Source organism: Bidens hawaiensis, unplaced genomic scaffold, assembly GCF_021521415.1.
Source record: "Bidens hawaiensis isolate Kalapana, Puna unplaced genomic scaffold, B.hawaiensis_p1.1 tig00060976_1, whole genome shotgun sequence".
In the NCBI taxonomy this organism is placed as follows: domain Eukaryota; kingdom Viridiplantae; phylum Streptophyta; class Magnoliopsida; order Asterales; family Asteraceae; genus Bidens; species Bidens hawaiensis.
In genome coordinates, this window is record NW_027500976.1 from 23,464 (window position 1) to 44,966 (window position 21,503).

The window sequence follows — 21,503 nt, forward strand, 5'->3', positions numbered from 1 at the left end:
AGTAAAGAGCGGTCTAGAATACAACAAAGGTAAGAGGCTATCACTACGAAAAAGCTTAATTTTGTCACACCATCTAGGTGTGGATGTAACTTGGTCTTATAAAATCATATGTCATCAATTGTTCCAGATTTTGAGACCAAGAATTTCTAGGTATCCCATGATATGATGATATTTATTCCTTAAAATTAGGGGTGTCAAATGGGTTGGCTTGGGTTGGGTCGAAACGGGTCATGGGTTGGAATGGGTTAGGATAGAAACGGGTTAGGGTTGGAATGGGTCAGTTAAAAAATGGTTGTTTTGGATAGGGTCGGAACGGGTTAGAGTCAACAGGTCCGGGTCGGAACGGGTCAAAACGGGTTTCGGGTCGGGTTTTTTTTGAACTAGGACAACGGAGAAAACATTTTAGTTTTTTTTTACTTTTTTCGTTTTTGATTTATATTTTGACGCATATAATGTATATATGTGTGAACCCTCGGGTGGGCAAAAGTAAAATTGCACTAATTTTGACGTTATTTTACTAATCTCGTGAAAATAACGTTAAAAGTGGCGGAAGGTTAATCAGGCATCATGTGGTGGCGTTGATAGCCGAAAGACAAGGGCACATGCACCGATCAGCCGGTGTCCCGATGATTGAGTGCTATGTGCCTTATGTCCAAGGCTTGATGCAAAACTACTATCGAGCCGGGGGTCTCACCGGAAGCAGCCTCTCTATCCCTATGGGATAGAGGTAAGGCTGTCTACATCTTACCCTCCTCAGACCCTACCATAGCATTGCTATTGGTGGGATATACTGAGTACGATGATGATGATGATGATGATTTATATTTTGAGTTATGATTTTGTATTATTTTTTTTGAATTTTTATTTGAGGGGTGTTTATTAAGTTCAAAAACCCCTAAAAAAATTAATTGAAAAATCATAACTCAAAATATAAATCAAAAACGAAAAAAAGTAAAATAACTAAAATGTTTCCTCCGTTGTCCTGGTTCAACAAAAAAAATCCTAGAAATGAACCGAAACTAGAAAGTCGACGAAAACGAAACTAAAAACCAAAACTGAACCGAATTGATCGAAACTGGAAAAATCGATCAAAACGTAACTAAAAAACTGAAACCAAACAGAAAGAAACTGATCAAACCTACCAAAACAAAACAAAAAACCGAAATCGACCAAAAAGAAACCGAAACCCAACCCGTCCAATGCGAAAACTCGTTTCGGCTCGAAACCTGATCGGAACCAAAACCTAAACCGGATTCGTTCCAATCCAAAACCTAAACCGAACTCGTTCCAATCCAAAACCCGTTTCAACCCGAACGGACACTTTTCCTTAGGACACTAACTCACATCGACCCATTTCTTTAAATTTTTCGACCCATTTTGACCCGAAAATAAGGTGGAATTTCATGTCGACCCATTTTGACCCATCTAATTAAAATCTGTGACCCAATTAAAATCTATGACCCAAACCAACTCATATGATTTTTAAAACAATCCAAATTGACCCATTTGAAATGGTTTGGATCAAGATTGCCACCTCTACTTAAAATATTGCTAGACTTACAATTCGTTTTAATATTATGTGAGTTGTGTCCACCATTCCAGGTGGACTTGAAGAGAATCATAGATCCATTAGTACACCATGTGAACATGAGCCATAATGCTTCAAAACAGGCCATTAGAATCAACATGACATGATCATAAACAGAACAAGTCGTTTATACAAATTATAAGTCAGCAAATAGTAGAAATGATCCGAATTAGTTTACTCACCAAAACGTAAGCATAGTCCATAGCAACAGAATATATTACTTATGGTTTATAGAACACCTTTTATTATCAGTCTTTCAACAGAATATATTACTCAGTTTGACAGTTGAAGAAGCCTTGTTCAGTTTCACCAATTTCTTCATAATCTTCTTTGACTGTTTATGGTATTTGACTTTATCACGCCAACTAAAAACCATTTCCTCCAACTCACTTCCGTGTCCCAGTAAGAAACAAGCCATGTCTAGTTTCCACTCCCCTCCATTGAACTCAAGAAACTCGACCCTGTTCAAATGACGAGCCAAAACTTGTTCTAACTCCCATTTATCCCACGCAATAATTTCCTAGGTCATCAAACAAAAGCATATATTGAGGTGCGTTTAGAATTTTGAAAAATGTATTCATTATACTATGCTAACTCAAGTTTTTCAACCCGTAAAATGATTCAAAATACACAAACAATATAATTATCTGGGATATAGAAGAACACACACCTCTTCGATAATCAAATGGAAAGACTCCAGATTAGCACAACATCTGAGGATCCGGATGACTACATTCATGGCATATTTGTCAATTGTTGTTGATATCTCCAATGTCTTCAGATTGCCAAGAGATGCCAGGAAATTCCCATTTAGATCACGTGCGGCTTTAATGGCCTATGAGATAACAGGATTCCCATTAATAATCTAACACTTCAATTAAACGGTATACAAACCCAAACACAAAGTTTGGTACCAAAATGCAGCCGGTACTGCAATATTAATATAATACACTTAAGTTCAAAATGTATTCAATTTACAGCCTACACCTAATGTTCTAGTATGGATTTGCATATAGTCTTCTATTCATGTCTACAAACTTTTTGCTAAATTATAAAAATAAAAAATGGTTACAAAGAAAGAAAGAAAGACGTGTAAGTACCCGGATGAAAGAATGGTTGAGGGACAAAGATTCCACATGTGAAACTCCGGCAAACAACTCGCACATGCTGCCACCAAATGATTTAAATGATCTTCCTTTCTGTGCCATGGCATTAGGGTAAATCACAGCTTTCTTCAATGCGTCTGGATTTCCGCATATAACTTCATACGCCGGCTGACCTACATACTCCCAAAAAACCAGTTTTGGGCAACAAATCTTTAGGCGTTTACACAAGCCCCGTATTTTACAGAATTCATCATAATCCTCCTCCACATCAGAATCATCCGAATCCTCATCATGAAAACCATAATCATCCATTTTTTGATCATTATGAATTCTGAGAGTCTTGAGATTCGGGCATGAAATATAAAGATCAACAATCGAGGACGAAAAGCATTCAGCGAAACTCAAATCCTCAAGCAACGGGCTGCGATCAAGAAACTGATGTACTAAATCACTGTCCGATAATCGAACACTGTTGAGTTCAAGAACTCTTAGTGCAGGGAAACCACCAGCGACAAAAGGGAACACTAGAGGCCTTGTATACAAGAACAACTTTAATACCTCCAATGCATCATATTTTACTAGATTATAGGGAGGCTCGAAAAGCTTAACATGATCATGATCAGCCGGCCTAGGGGAAAACAGCAAGTCTAGCTGTTTGACTTTTCGAATAACTGCGGCGTGAATCCACCCCTGTACTGTCGACCTATTGCAATAATTTGCACAGCATAAACGAACACTCTCCAAATCTAGAGTTTGGTTTTCCAAAGCCGAAGACACGAAGTCCTTGAATGTGCCAAGTGTATTAATATTTGTAGAGGCTCGAGTGCAATCTAAGTCTAGAGATGGAAGTGAAGTCCACAGGTACCTCCATCGTGTTGACAGAATGCTGGTTTGAGCCGCTTCTTCGGTGGTCGGAAGACGTGAAAGGATCAAGTGTAGAATAGGATCAGGCAGGTTACTGATCAAATCCACACTATTTTTGCTTCGGTTGGATATCTTCTTATTCATGCTTCTTCTGTTAATAATTAGGTGGTGATGATAATAATAATAATAATAATAATAATAATAATAATAATAATAATAATAATCAGCAACAAAAAACAAAATCACCACTGGGATTTTATAGAATTGGCGTGTCAAATTGAATTTTAAAAATTTCTAGCAGACTTATATTTAGTGAATATTATGATTATGTATTTAGATGAGATTTTGTCTCCAAATAGGAGATCACATACTTATAATATATCCACTAAATATAAATCTATTAATTTCCATATGGTTCCTTTTTTTGGCATTCCGATTCAAATATCATTAATACTGTTAGTTATTTTTCGTTAAGTTAGAACGAATGACCAAAATACTCTCACTTCATATAAAAAATATTATTATTAAAATTATTATTTTTTAAATATCGAGTATTAACTATCAAAATCGTGCCAAAAGGTTAAGCCGTGTTTGCCACTTTCATCCAAATTTTTTTATTTCAACTAGTCTTTAAGTTTTTCAGTTGTTGTCAATTTCGTTTAATACGTTAACTCTGTTAGTTTTTAACATTAAGTCAGGGGTATTTTGGTCCTTAGTTTTTTTTTGTTTTTTTTATTATCTTTTAAGTCTATATATATTTCTAAATTCTAATAATAATAATATAATAATAATAATAGGCAATTATATAGATGACGTCATTCCTACTTTATTAGATGGTAAGCGTGGTTTGGGTGTGAAACAAGAGGTCAATGGTTCGATCTCCTTATTATACAATAGTATATGCCTTAGGTGTTCAAACTTTTTTGTATAAACGGTACTTGTGGTATGCGAAAAGTCACTTTCTAACATTCATTTTATATTATACACTATTTCATCCCAACAATTACTCACCTTATAGAAATAATAATTCAATGTGGTAGAGTATTCAGATTAATGGCGATGGAAATTGAAAATGAATTAAGTAACATAAACCGAAACTAGAATTGATATGAAGAAGATGATCCTGTCGGATCTTACAGACTCGATAGACCAACACCGAAGTGTTCCCGGGACTGTGCCCTCTCTCAATGCCAAGCAAAGAGCCTAACAACTTACAAATATTATACCTGTCCTCCCTAATGAGTTATTAACCTATTTATAGAAAAGAAAATTACACTTAATACTCTTCTAGAATAGACAAATGATACTTAGAGACTAACTATAGCATTCCTATCATTATTCCCCCCCTTCAAAACAGTCTTGCACTCAAGACTGAGAACGAACTGACTCGACACCCAAGCGGAGGCTTCCCCGAGAGCTTTTCAGGTGGTCGTCCCTGCCATACACCACCCACAAATGATATGATCCAACAACACCTGCAGCAACTTGACTAGCAGTCCTTGCACCAACCATGAAACAGTTTCCATAACAAATCTGATTTAGGGTTTGTATACGGGTCACGTGGTTTAGGATCCTCATCCAAAAAAAACAGCTTCAAAGCAAAAGCAGGAGGTGGCCAACCAAAGTCCCAACCCGGTTTCCACTCAAAGGTTTGAACATCACAGAATTCACTACCAATTTTCTCTCGACTTTGAGGAACAGTAGGCACAATATTTGTAAGCCTGTGAAATATCGGAACAAAATTCATTGAATGAAGCTTGAAATCACCAGTTTCATGTGGATTTCCCTAACAATTTGGTAATTGCGTCGTTGTTGGTGAAAATAAACTCTGAAGACAAAGGTGAAGAGAGAAACACGGCGACATGCTTAATGAAAATTATAGCCTTCAATTGATTTACATGTAATGATTTACCTGTCATATAGGAGGAAGAGGAAGATAGAAGAGGAGCGCCTGAAGGAAGTCTTCCATCTAACGAGCCCAGATCTGGAGAGTCCAGGCCCACTGCCATTTTCTGATCGATACCTTGGCCCAGCACTGTCACACCCCGATTTAGGGCCTAGGCGTGTGACCACAAGTTGCTACCTGTTTTGTAAATATATCAGAGTTTATGGGTTAATTTTAGCGGAAGACTTTAGGTTGAATATAATATTAATTTACATTAAAAATTTACTCGGGAATTAAATACCCGAGTATTAGTTTACAAAACATATGTTTCATATTACAAGGATTTCTAGTTATAAAAAACGGAGACATCTTGTATGTGCTTCTATCTTCCTTAAAACTCCAATCCTTGTTAATGTTACTTATGCTTAATTACCTGCAATGGGTTGAAAAAATACGTCAGCTATATGCTGGTGAACACATATGACTCGATAAAACATTTGAATGACATTAAAATACAAATATAGTTTTCTCTACAAGCTCAGCGGAAGTATTTCTACTCCCGGTCTATGTACCACTGCCCTACACACACAATAATTCCCGAGCCACGTAGCCCTTAATGGGAAACTAGTTATGACCATTAGCCCGCGGCCACGTAGCCTTTGAATGATTAGACTGAACGGTTATGTTTGGATCCAGACACATGCGTATTCGGTCTAAGTTGTTTTTATTCTCTACTTTGTATTATAACGTTTTAGAGATCACATGATCTCATGTAGACATTGATTGACTCGTTAAGACAAACACCCGTTCCTCTCATTGAATATAAATATGTTTTGACTGATTAAAAAGGTTAACGTATTCACATGTACTGTCGGTGCGTTTGAAACCTTAGATTGATTGATTGACTGTGAATGATACTTAACCTATACATAAATAGGTTCGTATGAATGTTTTGAATGATGTTAAGCTATGATTGTAAGCTTAACCTTGAAATCGTTTATCTTTTATTGTGAATGAAAACACTTGATTTTATGTGACGTTTGATATAGCATGCTTTGGCTTAGTAGGTTCTATCACGTTGGTAAGTTTCTCCAGGTAAGTAAATGGGTCCCTCGGTTGATTGGGATTTATACGAATTACTTTTCCTTATGCAAGAAACTTACTACTAGTGATATCCTCCTTACAGTTACTACATGCCCGTCAAAATATATCTTTTGTTTGACATTACTTTCGCTATGAAGTAACGTTTATGAAAACTCGATTGTGAATGTTTATAAAATACGATCAAGGTTAAAGGCCATAGCCTCGATTGATAGTCTAAGCTATAATTCAAATAACTTAAACATAACCCCAACCTTAATGCGGATACTTAGATTGATAATAATAAAAAGGCAGGATCTTGATCTACTCGATTATATGATTACTAGATCGACTATAACTTCGTTCCTTACACGAAATACGAGAAAATGACACGTCGGCTTGCTACGGCAATGGGGCACGCATTTCGAGGTTAAATGTGTGAATGTAGAGGTGTGTTTCGGGATGAATGGGTTCAATCCCGTAACACTCTATTTATAGGCAAGTTCAGGACCCCATCGCGGTACGCGATGGGTTCCTTGTGACCCGTCGCGTACCGCGGCGCTGCAATTTGACGTCGTCTTACCGGCTCGTGACACGTGGCCTGTCATATTGTGCCACGTGTTGACACGTGGTTGGACACGTGTTCACGTTACTTAGCCTCGTCAACGCTACGCGATGATCCCTTAGGTTGAGTCAACGCGTACCGCTACACCGCCCAAATCTGGGTTTATGTGCAAGGCCATCGCGCTACACGATGGGTTCAATCTTACCCCATCGCGTATCACGATGAGTTCAAATTTTCAAAAATGTTCATTTTTGGTCCTTATACTTTCTAAGTTGGTATATTTGGCTTAAATTTTATAGGGTAGAAGACGCGGTGTTACAATCACAATCTCGAAGCCCAATTGTCTCTCAAAATGACCTGATATCACTCCAATTGCATGATATTTCGATCTGACGTCAACAATATGTGCACGTGAGACTGAAATTGCTCAATTGGAGCCGCCGGTGTAGAATTAGATCATGAAAACCTTGAATCCGACGGACTATTCATCATCAAATAGCCATGGTCGGTTGAAATTTCTTCAAATCGGTAAGTGAGCGCCTTCAATTGATCTAGATATAACACCGAGTTGGTTGTTGAGTGGCCATAGACAAACGCGTTTACACCGGAATTGAGACCAGAACCCGAAGAGCCATCGATATGCCGCTTCTCATGTTACTTCATCCAACCCAAAACCACCTTTTGGAACTCCCTTGAGTCAGCCCGATCTGCGTTCAATGCAGTAAGCGATGCCTTAATCTCTGTAACATCGGATTGTAATTGTTGAATTTGTTGTTCATGAACATCCAAACGAGAAGTCTGATCTAGGGTTTCCATGATTGATCAGATTAAAACGGCAGGTCTAGGGCAGGTCGGAACAATGGTAGATATCCAATTCAGATTAATGGCGATGGAAATTGAAAATGAATTAAGTAACATAAACCGAAACTAGAATTGATATGAAGAAGATGATCTTGTCGGATCTTACAGACTCGATAAACTAACACCGAAGTGTTCCCGGGACTGTGCCCTCTCTCAATGCCAAGCAAAGAGCCTAACAACTTACTAATATCATTCATGCCCTCCCTAATGAGTTATTAACCTATTTATAGAAAAGGAAATTACACTTAATACCCTTCTAGAATAGACAAATGATACTTAGAGACTAACTATAACATGATTTTCTATCACAATGTAACATAAAAATGACTCAATTTTAACTACAATTTCACATAAGGTTTCAATTATCTTGCATATTTTTAACAACGTGTCTTCACAAACTGAAACAGACCCATCCACAATCACTAGCGTCAATGTCAACTGTATAGCCTACATACGTCCAGACTGAACCTATCTAGGCCCCCATGCCGGATGGATGTTAAGCACTTAAGCCTAGTAAAGAGCGGTCTAGAATACAACAAAGGTAAGAGGCTATCACTACGAAAAAGCTTACTTTTGTCACACCCGATTTGTTCATCTAGTTGTGGATGTAACTTTGTCTTATAAAATTATATGCCATCAATTGTTCCAGATTTTGAGACCAAGAATTTCTTAAGTATCCCATAATATGATGATATTTATTCCTTAAAATATTGCCAGACTTATGATTTGTTTCAAGATTGTGTGACTTGTGTCCAACATTCTAGGTGGACTTGTAAAGAATCATAGATACATTAGTAGTTTATTAGTACACCATGTGAACATGAGCCATAATGCTTCAAAACAGGCCATTAGAATCAACATGACATGATCATAAACAGAACAAGTCGTTTATACAAATTATAAGTCAGCAAATAGTAGAAATGATCCGAATTAGTTTACTCACCAAAACGTAAGCATAGTCCATAGCAACAGAATATATTACTTATGGTTTATAGAACACCTTTTATTATCAGTCTTTCAACAGAATATATTACTCAGTTTGACAGTTGAAGAAGCCTTGTTCAGTTTCACCAATTTCTTCATAATCTTCTTTGACTGTTTATGGTATTTGACTTTATCACGCCAACTAAAAACCATTTCCTCCAACTCACTTCCGTGTCCCAGTAAGAAACAAGCCATGTCTAGTTTCCACTCCCCTCCATTGAACTCAAGAAACTCGACCCTGTTCAAATGACGAGCCAAAACTTGTTCTAACTCCCATACGTCCAACTAGGGGTGGCAACCTTGACCCAAACCATTCCAAATGGGTCAATTTGGGTTGTTTTAAAATTCAAATGGGTTGATTTGGGTTATAGGTTTTAATTAAATGGGTCAAAATGGGTCACTTGAAATTCCACATTCTTATTTTTGGGTCAAAATGGGTTGACAAATTTAACTACATGGGTCGATGTGGGTTAGTGTCTTAAGGAAAAGTGACATGTTTGGGTTGAAATGGGTTTTAGATTGGAACAATATCGGTTTAGGTTTCGGCTCGGATCAGCTTTCGTGCCGACACGAGTTTTAGCACTAGACGGGTTGGGTTTCGGTTTCACTAGACGGGTCGATTAAGGTTTTTGATTCGTTTTCGTCGACATTTCAGTTTCGGTTAATTTGTCGGTTTTTTTTTTTTTTTTTGATGAACGAGGTTAACGGCGAAAATATTTTGGTTTTTTTACTTTTTTCGTTATTCGTTTGTATTTTGAGTTATGATTTTTTATTTGTTTTTATTAGTTTTTTTTGAGAGATTTTGATCTTAATAGAAATCATCAAAAAATATTCAAAAAAATTAATAAAAAAATCATAACTCGAAAAATAAAACAAAAACAAAAAATGTTAAAAGCTAAAACGTTTCGTCCGTTGTCCTCGTTCAAAAAAAATCGGTAAATTAACCGAAACTGAAAAGTCGACAACAACGAAACAAAAACATGCTGAAACAAGCTGTTAATTGATGGAAGGAACTGAAAAATCGCTAAAGCAAGCTGATAAGTGCTGAAATGAGCTGAAAAATCGCTTAAACGAGCTGTTACGCGTTGAAACGAACTGAAAAATCTCTTAAATGAGCTGTTAAGCAATGAAACGAACTGAAAAATCGCTTAAACGAGCTGTTACGCGCTGAAATGAACTGAAAACTCGCTTAAACGAGCTGTTACGCGCTGAAACGAACTGAAAAATCGCTTAAACGAGCTGTTACACGCTGAAACGAACTGAAAAATCGCTTAAACGAGCTGTTACGCGCTGAAACGAACTGAAAAATCGCTTAAACGAACTGAAAAATCGCTTAAACGAGCTGTTACGTGATGAAACGAAATGAAAAATCACTTAAACGAGTTTTGACCCAAACCCGTTTTGACCCGTTCTAACCCGAACCTGTTGACCCTAACCCGTTCCGACCCGAACCAAAACAACCCTTTTTAAGTGACCCGTTTCGACCCTAACCCGTTCCGACCCATGACCCGTTTCGACCCAACCCAACCCATTTGCCACCTCTACGTCCAACGTAGTAATTTCCTAGGTCATCAAACAAAAACATATGTTGAGTTAAGTTTATAATTCTGGAAAAGGTATTTATTACTATACTAACAAAAGTATTTCACATGTGAAATGATTCAAAATACGCAAACAATATAATTATTTTGGATAAGTAAGAATGCACACCTTTTCAATAATCAAATAGAAAGACTTTAGACTGGGACAACATCCGAGGATCCAGAGGACTACATTCATTCATGGCGTATGTATCAATTGTTGTGGATATCTCTAATGTCTTCGGATTGCGAAGAGATGCCGGGAAATTCCCATTTAGATAACAGGAGGAATAAGCTAAACTCAGGTTTGATACTAAAAGGTACTGCAATATTAATATAATACACTTAAGTTCATAATTTATTCAATTTACAGCCTACAACTAATGTTCTAGTCTTGATTTGCATATAGTCTTCTATTCATGTCTACAAACTTTTTGCTAAATCATAAAATAAAAAATGGTTACAATGAAAGAAAGATGTGTAAGTACCCGGATGAAAGAATGGTTTAGGGACAAAGATTCAACATGAGAAACTCCGGCAAACAACTCACATATGCGGTCACCAAATGATTTAAATGATCTTCCTTTCTGTGCCATGGCATCAGGGTAAATCACAGCTTTCTTCAAGGAGTCTAGATTTTCGCATATAACTTCATACGCCGGCTGACCTACGTACTCCAAAAACGCCAGTTTTGGGCAAGAAATCTTTAGGCGTTTACACAAGCCCCGTATTTTATAGAATTCATCATAATCCTCCTCCAGCTCCTCATCATCCGAATCATCAGTTTCAGAATCAGAATCAGAATCAGAATCATAATAATCCATTTTCTGATTATGAATTCTGAGAATCTTGAGATTCGGGGATGAAATACGAAGATCAACAATTGAGTATGAAAAGCAGTTAATCAAACTCAATTCCTCAAGCAGCGGACAACTATCAAGAAACTGTTGTATCAAATCATGACCGTCCAATAACCAAACACTTTTCAGCTCAAGAGCCCTAAGTGCGGTAAAACCAGTGACAGTTAGCAAATTTAAAGATCGTTTATACAGAAACAGCTTTAAAGCCTCCAATGAATCACATTTCACCAAACCCAATAGACAAACTCTTTGAACTCATTTTCTTTGAAAGGTACTTTTAGTGATCGAGTACAATCTAAGTCTATAGATGGAAGAAAAGTCCATAGATACCTCCATCGGGCCGACAAGATGCTTGTTCGAGCTGCTTCTTCGGTGGCTAGTGAAGGACATGATCCGGAAAGTTATTCATTTTACGTATGTCATGTACGTACACGATGATCTCAAAATTTAGTAGAAACGTACACTTTCGAAAACTAATGAAGATTGAAGAAGATTAATATATAACAAGGATTATTGATCACTTACGGATCATCAACAAGATGAGCTGAATCCAAACACAACAAACCCCAGACGTAGCAAACTCCTTTACAACTGTGAGAGAGAAAATGTGCATGTGATAATAAATGAAAAATAAATGTCTCCGTGTCGACTTCTGATCAGCTACAACAAGTTGAGTAAAGTGTGCAACTTCTAATCTTTGCCAAAAATATAAGAGTAAGATCTACCGTTCTTTTCGTAGTGCGTATGTGAGTTGTATTAGTCTATTGTTTCGTAAATTCGTGCTACACTTTTTTCTAAAATGTGAACCTTGGGTCCCTGTTTTGAACTTTGCTCCGAGTTTGGCATGTGGAGTACTTAAAGCACCACATGTTGTTGTTGCTAAATTTAGTGACCGTAAACGAACCAAACTTTCGATTAACTGTTCGTAACTTGTTCGGCAGGAAGTTCGTTTAATTAAACGAACGAACATGAGTTCATTTATGTTCATGAACGTTCGTTTACGTCTGTTTATTTATGTTTGTTTATGTATTAATAAAAAATAATTCAATATTATTTGGATGAGTCATCTACTTAAAGTTTTATATTTGTTAATTTGTATTCATTTAAAAGTTTTCATTTATGTTCGTTTATGTTTGTTTGTGTTCATATATGCTTATTTATCTTTGTTTAGTTATATTCGTTTAGATTTTAAACAAATAAACATAAATGTAACATCCTAAAATTTATAATGTTGAATAAAGAAAGTTATGTTAGTGATTTCGCGTTTTTAATTATTAATATCGGGTAGGAGCGGGTCATGGACTTGGATTAATTGAGATAGGATAAATGAGAATGGGATTTCAGGGATATAAATACCCCCAAAATCCCAAAATATCTCATTTCTCACCAAACTCCACACACTCCTCAAAACACACACATTCTAACCGATCAAGATTCGAAGCCGAGACCCGAGATTTCGTTGATAGATCTGAGTTGGTAAGGTAAGAACAAATCCAACAAAGTTAATATTACTGAAAATAGTTAGGATTGGATGGGTTAACCGGACCCGAAACCCAAACTGCCCAAATCGGACCCCTGAAACGTCGATTTTAGGCCGATTTGATGGTTGGGATTTGTAGGCGCCGATCATACGATTCCGTGAGTAACAAAATCGAGTTATTTGGCTAAGAAACGAAGGAGTTATGGGCAAACAGATCTGCAGCGCGATAACTTCGCCTGCAAGATTAAGTTCGCCTGATGAACTTCGCCTTCAAGCGTAACTTCGCCTTCAAGCGTAACTTCGCCTAAGGTTTAACTTCGCCTGAAGCCAAGTTCGCCTAAGGTATAACTTCGCCTGAAGCCAAGTTCGCCTAAGGTATAACTTCGCCTGAAGCCAAGTTCGCCTAAGGTTTAACTTCGCCTGAAGCCAAGTTCGCCTAAGGTTTAACTTCGCCTGAAGTGAAATTCGTTTATAAAATAAATTAAAAACCTAATGGAAAATGTGTTAAGGCAGTTATCGAAAATAAAATTTTTCCAAGCTGACCTGGCAGCTTAACCCCAGCCAGGGGCTCTGCCCCTTGGACCCCGCTAGGGGCTGCCGCCCCTAGAACCCCGCTGCCAGGGGCGCTGCCCCCGGACCCCCGTTCGTTGTGGGTCATATATAGATAGAAATACAAAACGAGTAGTAGTAGTTAATTGATATGTGTAAATATTATACAGTTAGCTGAGCCCAGTTAAAGAAAGGAATTACGATCAACGGCGAGCGTAACAGGATCCAGGTGAGTTTCTAGCCCCATTCCTTGTTATGTTTTCGGGGCTGTGTGCATACTTGATGTGTTGTTAATACATTTATCCTAAGTGATAAGTGTATGCCATATGTGATATATGTGATATGTATGAATGATTGCTTGATGGTTCGTGAACGATCTTCGGATATTGCACGTACTGTCAGGTTGTAACGTTATAAAGCCATATGTGATATATGTGATATGTATGAATGATTGCTTGATGGTTCGTGAACGATCTTCGGATATTGCACGTACTGTCAGGTTGTAACGTTATAATTATGGTAAGTATGATATGTATGTTTATGTGTATGAACGTAATAAAGTTAATAAAAGAAGGAAATGACGGTTGTATGGTTGTATGGTTACGAAAGGGGTACCGAGCCCTAATAATACTCGAGGTATGATGCATGGTTGTATGGTAACGAAGAGGGAACTGAACCCTACTAATATTCGAAAACAAGGGACCAGACCCTAATAATATCTGTGATGTTAGGGACCAGACCCTAATAATATCTGTGATGTTAGGGACCAGACCCTCATAATATCTGTGATGTTAGGGACCAGACCCTTATAATATCTGTGATGTTAGGGACCAGACCCTTATAATATCTGTGATGTTAGGGACCAGACCCTTATAATATCTGTGAGGTTATAGGGCGAAAGGCTCTTTAAAACGTATGATTATGAATGTAAAGAAAGTATGTAAGTAAGAAAGAAAGTATGTAAGTAAGAATGAAGGCATGAGTATTTATGTGTGTATGAAAGAAAGTTATGAGGTTAAGTACGTATGTATGTAATAAGGTATTGTATGGTATGGTATGATTAACTAGAACTCACTCAGCGTAGCTGACTTTTAGTATGCACGCAGGTGAGTAGGTTGAGACAGCTGGCTTGAGTGGAGGACACATGGCGGAAGACTAAAGCCTGGCATCTGAAGATCTGATATGTTTTATAAGTTATGTTTGATTTTGAAAGACAAGAGGAATGTTTTAAGACATGATTATGAATTGATATGTAATGTTTTATGAAAGTTTTATATTCCGCGTAAAGTTTTAATTAACTCTGATATTTAGAACTGTGTTTATGAGTAAATCCAACACGAAAGTAGGGTTACCGGTGACGGGGCCTTACAATAAACGACACAAATGTCCATTTTTTAAATAAACGAACACGAACATAAATATTTGTTCGATTAAGTGTTTGTGTCGTTTAAAGTTAAATGAACGAGCACGAACATGCCCTTGTTCGTGTTCGTTTGGTTCGTTTGCGCGCTCTCATTATTCACATTGATAAATACATCAGTCTCAATCTCTAGGCTTTGCCGATTTTATTTGTGTTCGTGAACCGTTCGTGAACACAATAATGAACGAACACGAACATAAAATCTCATTCGGTAAGTGTCCATAAACCGTTCGTGAACACATTATTTCCTTAACGAGCGAACACGAACAAGGCCTTGTTCGTGTCCGTTTGGTTCACTTACAGCCCTAACTCTTTAAGACAACATATGTTTTAGAAAAACTTGAGTTCCATAATTAAGCACCACGTGTTGTAGTTTGTAACATGGCATTTGATCTTCCAGCTGAGTCTAATGGGAATTTTTATATTATGAAGATAATACACAAATCTCATTAAGCAGAGGTAATTTCACACTAAAATGTGGTTATTTGTGGTCATTTAACCTGCTTTGAGTTTTTTCTTGATTCTCATCATGCATTGATGGTTGTATCGTCAGATGTTGATTTACATTCCTATAACATCTCTCTTTGCTAACATTTTAATAAACGGGTCAAAGTTATCTTTTTTTCTTTTTTTTTTTTTGTATATAGCTCAAACTCAATTTTTAGTAAATTGGTCAAACTCGTCAATTTTAGAAAACGAGACAAAAGTGCAATTTTAGCAAATAAGCCAAAATTATAATGTAGTTAGCCTTATGGTCTAATGGTATAGGGGTAGTGGTTAAGACTTGGTTCTTATGGTTTCAAGTTCAAAACATGACTCAAGGGTTTTCTTATGATGGTGGGTTTCCTCCTTGATGGTGTTCTTGGACGAGTCAAGCCTTGAGCATCCGAAGGTTGTCATCCTGTCCCAGGAAGACTCACCCGGGTATTGGAGGTGGTTCCGAACGCTGCTAAAAAAAGCCAAAATTATAATTTTAGTAAAAGGTTCGATTATAATTGTCACACCCTCAAAATCCGCTAACGGAGTTTTATCGTCAGAGGGTGTGAACTAACAGGATCTGAATCATTAGTTATAATCAAACACCATGTTTAAAGTTTTCAACCCAACAAGACATTAAGTCTTAAATAAAAATGCGGAAGCGTAAATTGTAAACCAAAAAGTTTGCGCCACACATGACGACTTAAAAACCCAAGTTATTAAGATAAAAATTAAAAGAAGTTTTCAAAGCGATGGTGTTTAGCGAATGCATGTTCCTATACCGCGCGCCCGCCTCGGCTACCTGAGAATAACATACTAAAAGTGTCAACACAGAGTTGGTGAGTTCACAGGTTTATATAAATAAAGCGTTTGCGTTTGCGTTTGCGTTTACGTTTTGCGTTTGCGTTTGCGTTTTGCGTTACCAGATAGTGTTAAGTCAATTATATATCAATAGGTAGCTAACCTATCAAGCATGTATTACTAAGTGTTCGACACCGAAGCTGACTGTTTATCAATTGTCTTGCCACCATGTCAACCACGACCATGGTAATGTGTTAGCCAAGATTACACCCATTCGACCTACAGTCGAGTTTAGAGTTGGATGGGGTTTGTCAAACCCAGTAGTACTACTCAACAGTGACTCGCTATTATCCAAATATTAACCGGTTCGATGTTATGAAGGAATTTAGTTGGTTTGTTTGCCACTTAGCCTTACAAATGATATATAAAAATTAACAAAATCTACAGCGTTGGAGTATGTTATCTCCCCCCAAATAAAAGCGTTTAAAAAGAGTAAAAAGGGTACGTGAAACTCACTGTTTGCGAAGAAATCTAAAACAAATCCGAGAGATGCGCGTCACAGAAAATCATCACTAGTGCTCTAAAACAAAAATGAGATTTTCTAAGTATTTAAACTATTATTGAGTCTCTAGACTCGGCACATAATACCTATGCATGAGATACGTTTCGTGTTTCGTTTGTGAATTATGTGTGACTCGACAAACACATTGGTAACACGTTACATGTGTATACAACTACTTAAGCATCAAATACTAACATTGTACATTACTAGTAAATTATCTCCCCACAAGGGCAATTTAGTCAAAACATGGCAATTATCTATTAACGAACACGTTTCATGTATTTTCACATAGTTCAGCAGCTAGTTTTATCAAGACAGATTTCTATTTGAAAGATTACTCTATTCAACAGATCATAACATATCAATTAATTCACCAAAAATCGTCACAAAAGGACACATGAGTTAGGTTTCCAGAACTATTTTTATTGTATTTTTATTCCACATAGTTTTCTCACAAAGACCCAAACATTACAGTAAACTCACAGCAGTCAAAATCATGCGCAACAAAACGATATTTGCTATTCCCGTTAAATGGTAAATTCAATTAATGCAAGACCAATTGGGTTAGATTCTTAACACAATATGTTAACTTCCAGAAGTGGAACCAACCCATTTGGTCTTGTCGTTTATGAGATATCTAAATCGCAAAACAGCCTAACAGCAGGTCTCCGAATCAGCCTTGCACAACAGTTTTGTAAAATCATAAAAACTAACTTTTATATGTCCAAAAATTACAAACTCGGACTTTTCAGAAACTAAACTCGACTTAGTATATTGTAGAATCAACAATCACATCAGAACATGTAATTAACATCGAGGTACAGTCATCCAAACACGAATTCAATAATCTGTCCAGCATCAGTTTTCATTAAAACTCAACATACAAATAACCTTTGCACACAAAATCATGTACGTAAGCCTAACTCATCATCAATCATCAATTTTTAAGAACTAGGGTTTTGATTAACATGTTCAATCATGCAATTAAATCAATAGAATAGACTAGAGAGGATGTAAATTACCTAACTAGCACCTTCAATTCTTCAAACAAGCTTGGAAATTATATTGTATGTATGTGTGTGTGTGTTCACGGCGACAAGAGGGAGGGGAGAGGGTGGGGCAGCCGTCGATCAAGAGGAGGGAGAGAGAAGGGGATTAGGGTTTATGTTAATGTTGTTTATATATTAAGATAATTCATATGTTACAACTAGCACCCTCAAGTTTAATTTAGTTTAATTCTAATACCAACTAATCTTTTTCATCCATAACGTGATGTTATACATACAAGCACAAGTTTACACATATAAACGCAACACGAAATTTTACTAAGTACTTGTTTATAATATTCATCGTTTGTTCACCAATGGTTTGAGTCGACTCGTGTGTGTTTCGGTGAAATTCCGAAAGACTACTTGTGTAGTGATTGTCATGCGTCATCTAAACTCTAGTTTAAATGTAATGAGATATGCGTTACAGTTCGTGTGATTTAAAGTTTGAATTAACGGAGTTCGGGTTAACGGTGTTAACCTGAAATTGACGAGTGTCACAATAATTTTGTTGAAACATTTATTTAAGTTTTATTTTTATGATTTTGTAAATACCCAGGGGACGGGTAAAAAGCTAGTTATTATTTTTATTTGAAAAGAAGATTTTCTGAAATCACATGGGATATAGATAGCTTTAACACGTACTTTAAGAGACGAGTTATCCGTCAGAAAGTGACATGAGCTTTTATTTGGTCATATATCCATTGGTGGTTGACAAAGACACTACGAATAGGAAATCTTTCTAAATAAATGTCAAGTATTCTCTAAATATTTTTGAAGAATTATAATATGTTAATTAGGATATTGGCTCGTGTTACACACTGGGTAGAAAATATTTTAAACATTATATATATGAGATATCATAAGAACTTTTTACCTTGTTCTCTGCAAAACCACAATATGTAGAAAAAATATGTATAAATGGTGCCACAATATGTAGAATAAATATGTATAAATGGTGTAATGAGAAACTATTATACAAATCATCGAATTGCTAAAATAATAGTCATACTAAAAAATAGAACACAAAATCAGTTATAAATAATTAATTGTAGTCAAAATAGGTTTTAAAATAATTTGAATGGAATAGCTGGTTATGATTATAGAAAACATTAATGACGTTATGATTCTAGAAAATATTAATTAGTGAATTATGTGGCAATTCTATAGATGGAAACCGGATGATTTGGAAACCTATGTGGACATGCTAGTTCAATGTCATGTGGATATCTTGTATTGCTTTAGTAGTATAGCAAGATTGTATAAAACAACAATGAAAGTGAATTACGTGAGAGGTGGGGGGGGAGAAGAGACCGGCCATGTTCTTGACTTCTTGTAGCCGGTTTTGGCTGTGAAAGGAACAAAGCCTGGGCATAGTTGAAGTTTGGTAACCAAAACCGATTAACACAAACAATGCTTTAGATCATAAGTTCGATCTTTGTAATTCTCATTAACTCGAAAATTACAATACAATGATATATCCTACAAATTAAGGGCTAACAATAGTGAGCATGGGTGATTTGAATCCGATTGATCATTGATAGATCTAACTGTGTTCATATTTTCCTAGCAGCGTTCATTAAGAGTCACTTTCTAACGTATATTTTATGTTATACACTTTTTCATCTCAACAATTACTCATCTTATAGAAATAAAAATTCACTGTAACAGAAAAAATGCCTTGAATTTACTACAATTTCACAAACGGTACCAATTATTTCGTATATTTTTAACAACGTTTATTCACGAAACTGAAACAAGAACCATCCACAACCACTAGCATCAATGTCATCTGTTCAACCTACACACGCCCGGACCGAACCTACCTAGCTCGTGCCGGATGGACGTTAAGCACTTAAGCCTAGTAAAGAGCGGTCTAGAATACAACAAAGGTAAAGAGGTTATCTTTACTAAAAAGTTTAATTTTGTCACACCCGATTTGTTCATCTAGGTGTGGGTGTAACATCTTATCAGTCTTATTTGTGTGACTTATGTCCATGATTTCAGTCGGACTTGTAGAGAATCATAGATACATAGTACACCATGTTAACATGAGCCATGATTCTTCAAACAGGTCACTAGAATCAACATGACATCATCAAAAACAGAACAAGTCATTTATCTTTACTAAAAAGTAAAGAGGTTATCTTTACTAAAAAGTTTAATTTTGTCACACCCGATTTGTTCATCTAGGTGTGGGTGTAACATCTTATCAGTCTTATTTGTGTGACTTATGTCCATGATTTCAGTCGGACTTGTAGAGAATCATAGATACATAGTACACCATGTTAACATGAGCCATGATTCTTCAAACAGGTCACTAGAATCAACATGACATCATCAAAAACAGAACAAGTCATTTATACAAATAATGAAGCCAGCAAATAGTAGTAATGATCCGAATTGGTTTACTCACCAAATCGAAAGCATAGCATTACTTATGGTTTATGAATCCTTTGCACAAAATGAGACCAAGTCTCTAGTCAATAGCAACATGCAATATATATTACTTATGATTTATAGGTAATAGAATACCTATTGTTATCATCATTCTTTCAAAAGAACACTCACTTTGACAGTTGAAGAAGCCTTGTTCAAATTCAACACTTTCTTCATAATCTTCTTTGACCGTTTATGGTACTTGACTTTGTCATGCCAACTGAAAACCATTTCTTGCAACTCATTTCCGTGTCCCAGTAAGAAACGAGCCATATCCAGCTTCCGCTTTTCTCCATTGAACTCAAGAAACTCGACCCGTTTCAAATGACGAGCCAAAACTTCATCCAACTCCCATATTTCCCGATAAATAATTTCCTAGATCATAAAACAAAAGCATATGTGAAAGCGGGTCAATGTAGTAAATGATTTTAAAAAAACAATATCATTATTTGAGATGGGGAAGAATGCGCACCTCTTCAATAATCAAACGCAATTCCTCAAGCAACGGGCAGCTATTGAGAAACTGTTCTACCGAACCATCGACCAATAACTCAACGCGTTCAAGAACTCTAAGTGCCAAAACCCCAGTGACAGAAGGCAACACTAGAGGCCGGTTATACAAGAACAACTTGAATACCTCCAATGAATCAGGTTTTACCAGACTATATGATAAGTCGAAAAACATATCATCGTCAACCCGAGGGCAAAACAGCAAGTCAAGGCATTTGACTTTTCGCATAAACGCAGCGTGAATCCACCGCTATACAGTCGACACATCAAAGTAATCCGCACAGCGTAAACGAAAACTCTCCAAATCTAGGGTGCTTTTGTTAAGCAAAATCCAATACACAAACTCTTTGAATTCATTTTTATTTAAAGGTTCTAGTGATCGAGTACAGTCTATGTCTATAGATGGAAGTAAAGTCCACAAATACCTCCATCGTGTCGACAAAATGCTTGTTCGAGCGGCTTCTTTGGTAGCTGGAAGACGTGAAAGGATCATCTGGAGGATATGATCCGGCAACTTACTTATCAAATCATCCCCAGTCTGCTTCATAATAATATTTTGCCACCACGAAACCATTAATATACCGATCATACTTGTTCTGTTAATTTGGCATGAACACAATTTTATTGTAATGGAGTATGTATGTCAATATTCATAATCAATGGTTAAGTTTTACACTTGTAATAAGAAGTTGAGTGAAGCTCCAAAACTTGCCAATTTAAGTTCATTTTCCTAGTGCATATGTGAGCTGTACAAAACATCTATTCTATTTGGGGCTAGATGGTGTTATGCACGAAAGGATGAGCAAATTCGGTATTGGTATCAATTCGTATCGGTACCGAATCGAT

General features: G+C 36.6%; 1 protein-coding gene and 1 pseudogene across 1 annotated transcript; both read right to left on the reverse strand.

Moving 5' to 3' along the window:
• Positions 1 to 1,844: 1,844 nt before the first annotated feature.
• LOC143603188 (putative F-box/FBD/LRR-repeat protein At4g03220) lies at positions 1,845 to 3,711 on the reverse strand. Its single transcript, XM_077080071.1, has 4 exons — positions 3,669 to 3,711; positions 2,689 to 3,440; positions 2,259 to 2,423; positions 1,845 to 2,108 (listed from the first exon to the last, which is right to left on the reverse strand). Exons 1-4 carry the CDS (start codon positions 3,700 to 3,702, stop codon positions 1,845 to 1,847), a joined length of 1,215 nt encoding a protein of 404 aa, XP_076936186.1. The 5' UTR covers positions 3,703 to 3,711.
• A 5,255-nt stretch (positions 3,712 to 8,966) lies between these two features.
• Positions 8,967 to 21,231, reverse strand: LOC143603190 (FBD-associated F-box protein At5g22730-like; annotated as a pseudogene).
• Positions 21,232 to 21,503: the final 272 nt, after the last annotated feature.